Genomic DNA, 4,924 nt, shown 5'->3' with positions numbered 1-4,924 from the left:
AAGGGACCAAAGAAGGGCACCTGGATTATTCTGTTCAGCTCCCTCCTACTCCTGATCAGAGGCAAAGATATGTTGCCCTGGGTCAGGCTGATGAAGAAACAGGTGGCCCTTGAACTTGTAGCTTGATGCTTCACCCCAGAGTGCATCACTGGCAGGCACAGAAACCTTTCCTGGGGAGAAACTGATGAGTATGAAGTTGCTTTCAGTTGAGAAACCACAAATAAAAGTCAATCAGTGCATACTGTACTCTGGTAAATTATCAGTAAAATAATCTGGGTTTTGTTACAACTTAAATTTTCTACTAAAAAATTAATCATTTTCCTAAAACTTCTGGGGAACTCCCATTTCTGCTCACCTCTGGTTTAAAGGCATCTGTAATCAGAAAGGCTTACCAACAGGTGAGGAAAGGAACGACCTTCTTCCATGTTAAGCAGGCTTCTGTCAATATTGTCCTATCTCCATGCTCTCTTGCTTGTCTGCTGCTCCCCAGGGAGATGATCTTCACAGCTACAAAACTCCCTGACCTGAAACAATGCATGCAAACTCTCTTTGACTGCTTTTATCTGGACTCAAACTGCAGAGATAAAATGGCACAGGAACCAATTCCCTTCTCTAAAGTGAACCCACCCAATCCTTATCTCTTGCTCTTGTTCCTTGATCAATGTACCAGCCATGCAGAACAACAAAGCTGCAATTGCCCTCAGAAATCCCTTTCCTGTACACAAAGGTGACAAAAATTGTTTCTTTTGCAGGTAAGGCTTATTCCAGACCATAGAAACAACTTATTTTCTCCCTCCTCCCTTTCCCTGAGGCAACAGGAGTTTCTGTGGGAGCAGAACTTCACACTTCCAGAGAGACTTTCCCATAAGAGGCAAAGAAGGGACAGCTAATAAGCACTTGTGAACGTCCCCTCTATAAAGATAGACTCCTACTAGTTTGTGGTGTCATCTGGCAGCATTGATGACACAGCTGAGAGAATAAAGCCCATGACACAGAGACATTTTGCTACAGAACAAACACAACTGCTACAGTGCCTGTGAGATACGCTGTGGAAGGCTCTGGTGGCTGGTGCTTGGGCACCAGTATGCAAATAGAAAACAGGAAGCAAGGAGCTAGTCTAGAGAGACTCCTATGGCTGCTTTATCCAGACCATCAGACTAGGTGGGTAAAGCAGAGAGGAAAGGAGGGCATCCATATTCCTGGACTGTAATTTGGCAGCTCTCTATAGCATAAGCACCTTAGAAAGAAGTGTAGCTGTAAGCACTGCTTGAGCTACAGATGTTCCAGCTGGCACCCAGGTTGGTGCAGGCAGCTGTATGGCCTGTAACAGACCAGTTACAGATTGCTAAAACCTGGGCTTCACCAGTGTTAAAGAAAAAGGCATCATTGCAACTGCCTGTTGCTTGGAGCAACTGAATGTCCATTGCCTCAAGAACAGGCATCCTCAAGCTTTTTACCAGTTTCACAATGGTCACTAACACCCTTTCCACCTCAGTGGGAAACCAGTGCTACACACAACCTGATTGAACTCCACTGACTTCAGTGGATGGATTTGGCCCCAGATGGACTGTATGGCTGTGAAAACCACATAGTTCCCACCCTGCACTACTATAGGTGACCCTGACCCCACTGCACTAGCACTAACCTGCTGGAAGAGTTGAGATCCTTGTCAGGAGCTCACTGCAGGCCAGGTGTTAGATCAACATGGCCAGAAACAAAGTGAGACAAAAACAGCACCTGATTGTCAGCTGACAAAAACCACATTTGAACATTTGACCTCTTTTTCCTCATCCCTCTAAAAAGAAACCCCAGTCACACCCTCTCGCCACAGCAGACTGGAGGAAAAATATTAATTAAAATCAAGTGAAACATGTACAGTAAAAATCACCTCTGGCTAGGTGTCCACAACACTCTAATGAGTTCCCAAGGTTTATAGTGCAATTTAATTTGATCTGTAGTTGAAGACCAGTCTCCATCACTTTTGGTGATCAGGTTCTGCTGATTCCTTTGAAAGGTGCATAAGACAGGTTTCACTGTAGACTAAAATATCTTAGGAACCATTCAAGCAATTAGACAGTGGCACTGGTATGGCTGAACAGTCAAATGTGTCCATAGAAACCAAACCAAAGCTGCCTTGTGAGTACCATGTGAGTTTCTAATTAGCAAATGTCTGCTCTATTTCCCTTTTAGTGTTCAGTAACATTGAGGTGATTCATTCAACAACTGGCCATAATTCCAGCACTGATATGGCAAATACAAATCTCTCATACAAAATATTGATGTGTGCTAGCAAAACAAGTGGTAAGTGCCTAGGCACGAGCTGCCCAATGGGAGCTCTGGCAGTGGAGAAACTGCAGGGTCCAGGCCAGCCAGTATTACAGGACCTGGCAGATCTGAGATCTTTAAGCACCTCCTCCAGCACACTCTTGTGTTCAAAAGAATAATCCTCCCATAAGTTAAATATAAAAATAGATCCTCCATCTTCATTCATTTAACATAGCTGACAGATGACTTCCACTCTCGAGTTTTCTGTCCCATTGTTTTCAAGGAGGGGGAGGTAGCTTCAGATCCAACAGGCTGTAGGCAAAAATGTTCCAGAAAATGGCAAACAAGACAAAAATTACATAAATAGAAAGGAAAATCCACCATAATGTCTGATCTTGGAGTCTCTGCTCATAGTTCCTCAGGATGATGACACCAAGGGTAATTCCAACCATCACCCCACCCAGGTGAGCCATGAAGCTGGGGTGTGGGCACGGTGGGTAAGCGGAGGGGTGGAATCGCAGCCACACGGCTCTTCCAAATTCAAAGCTCACTGGAACAAAGAAGAGAAAATAAATCGATTATCTAGGTCTATAAATCATGAAGTCCATCTTGCAGGCAGCACTGCATCCCTGAAAAGGTGAATAAGAAACTGCCTTGTGTGGTGAGCACAGAGAAGCTGGCAAGTCAAGGCTGTGTGAGGGTTGTGATGCACAGACACGAGGCCTCCTTGGTGGCTGGTAAGTGATCTGGGTTCATGGGAGTATAGACCAGTGGGGGATTATTAAAAAATTTATACCAGACCCATTAAAAAAAGTCTTTGAAGACAATTATCTGATGGATACAGATTCTATGATACACATTCTAGTCTCCCTTATTGTGCCACCCTAGGGATATGGCTGGAAGATAATTCATTAATGTGTTTACAATGCTGTTGTCATCTCAGACAGAAGGTGTTCTAGGAAACCTAAGCATTCTCATTCCAAAAATATTGCTTGTTTGCAAATCCAAAGATGAGAAGTGTAAGTCCCAAATGCCACAAGCTACAGAGGCTGGCTAACAACAAATCCTCATTTACAAACGCTTGTGTTGAAAGCCAAAGTCTGCTTTTCACAGTGATGTGGTTTCTGCCGCCAGAAGGTCCAGCTGCAAGTTCCTACCAAAGCTGCTGCAAAGACAAAATTCTCTGCATCAGCCTGAACTCTTGTGACAAGGACAAAGAAAACAGGACGGTGTGTGTGCCAAGGATTGCATGATACTTACTACAGACCAAGGCAACGGCCATGCGCAGCAGCTTGAACTGGCACTTCATTCCTGACCAGTTCTGGAAAAGAGACAAGGAAAAAAACTGATGCTGCACACAAACCTGGAGGGATTTTACAATCAGATCTGCACTGGAAGAGCATCAAGGACGATTAGTCCTTGAAACAAACCCCTTTCACTGCCTTTGCCACCTGGCTGTGAGCTGTCCCCTCCTCACACCAAACACAGCTCTGCCAATCCCAGAGAACATAAACGTAAGGGATATATTACAGACACATCCAAGTTATGGACAGTCCACAGCATCTTTGCCTGGCAGCCCTACTGAATTTCCTTGCCTGGCCTTGCTGTTCTTCAGTCTTCAGATGGACTAGCTTTTAACATGTTACTATGATGTTTCACCTTAAATTTTGACTTCTGAAAATATTTTAACTTACCTACCCTGCAAAACCCTGTGGTACCAGGCCACATCCCATACAATTCTGTTAAGTCGTACCTAGCATTCAACACAAGCATCATCTTGGTTGACATCAACCAGCTCATCATGACTCACTTGGAAACTCAACACTGTCACCTGTCAGACAATTTCTCACTGCATTCAAGCCCTATTGCACTTTTACAGTGCTACTGCCAGTACCTCAGGCTACCCAAAATTCTGCAACTTGGATCTTCTGCAGAGCACACACAAATAATAAAGACCTCAATTAAAACACATCAAGGAAAAAGGGCCATACGAAAGTCTCCCGTCTTCAGGCTTGGTCGTTAATTGAGACAGTGGAATAAGAATCTCTAAACGATAGTCAGAAATCTGGGGAGACATGTTTAAATTCCTCCTTTTCCAGTTGGACAAAATTTCAAAGCAGAACAAGAAATCATGTGCCAGGGAACTCAGATGTATGACAACACTGTTGTTATTATTATTAAGCGATTAAATAAAATTTTGCCTGTTCAAAGTAGTATGAGATACCAAGCTAGCCAGGCTTCTTGTGACAGACTCCCCATTTATGACACTGATGGAATAAAAAATAATGGTTGTAAACTCTTCAGCCTAACTTTAATAGCACCCAGTGAGTTTGCAGCCTGCTAAAGAAATATTCTGCTATACATACTACAGATATTCAAGTTTCAGGTGGGATTGATCTGTAAATCATTTCTGTGGCTCCAAAAATGCAATCTCTACAAAATAAGTAACTCATTTTCTCTCTCCACAGAGCCACCTAATGCAGTCAGAAGGCTCTGAACTCATGCTGATTACAACTGTGCTGCTGCCTTCCGTTTTCATTTACATGTAGTTGTTTTGAATCCTTCACCTCACTCTTTTCCTTAGGGTGACATGTTTTATTACTTCCCCCTGTTGTTTATTTTATTTCATTCCAAGAGTATTTATTTCTACAAGCAGGAA

At 43.3% G+C, this 4,924-nt stretch overlaps 1 protein-coding gene across 1 annotated transcript in view; it reads right to left on the bottom strand.

Moving 5' to 3' along the window:
• Window positions 1-2,543: 2,543 nt before the first annotated feature.
• RHBDL3 (rhomboid, veinlet-like 3 (Drosophila)) overlaps window positions 2,544-4,924 on the bottom strand; it is a 53,193-nt gene continuing 50,812 nt past the window's right edge. Inside the window, exons 7-8 of the mRNA XM_010002782.1 lie at window positions 3,526-3,586; window positions 2,544-2,815 (exon numbers count right to left, since the gene is read on the bottom strand). Of these exons, the coding sequence (XP_010001084.1) occupies window positions 2,544-2,815; window positions 3,526-3,586 (333 nt within the window). The remainder of the gene's footprint in view (window positions 2,816-3,525; window positions 3,587-4,924) is intronic.

Source organism: Chaetura pelagica, unplaced genomic scaffold (assembly GCF_000747805.2).
Source record: "Chaetura pelagica isolate M959 unplaced genomic scaffold, ChaPel_1.0 scaffold47, whole genome shotgun sequence".
In the NCBI taxonomy this organism is placed as follows: Eukaryota; Metazoa; Chordata; class Aves; order Apodiformes; family Apodidae; genus Chaetura; species Chaetura pelagica.
Note: the sequence above shows the minus strand (reverse complement) of the source record. Positions and strands in the feature narration are given on the sequence as shown.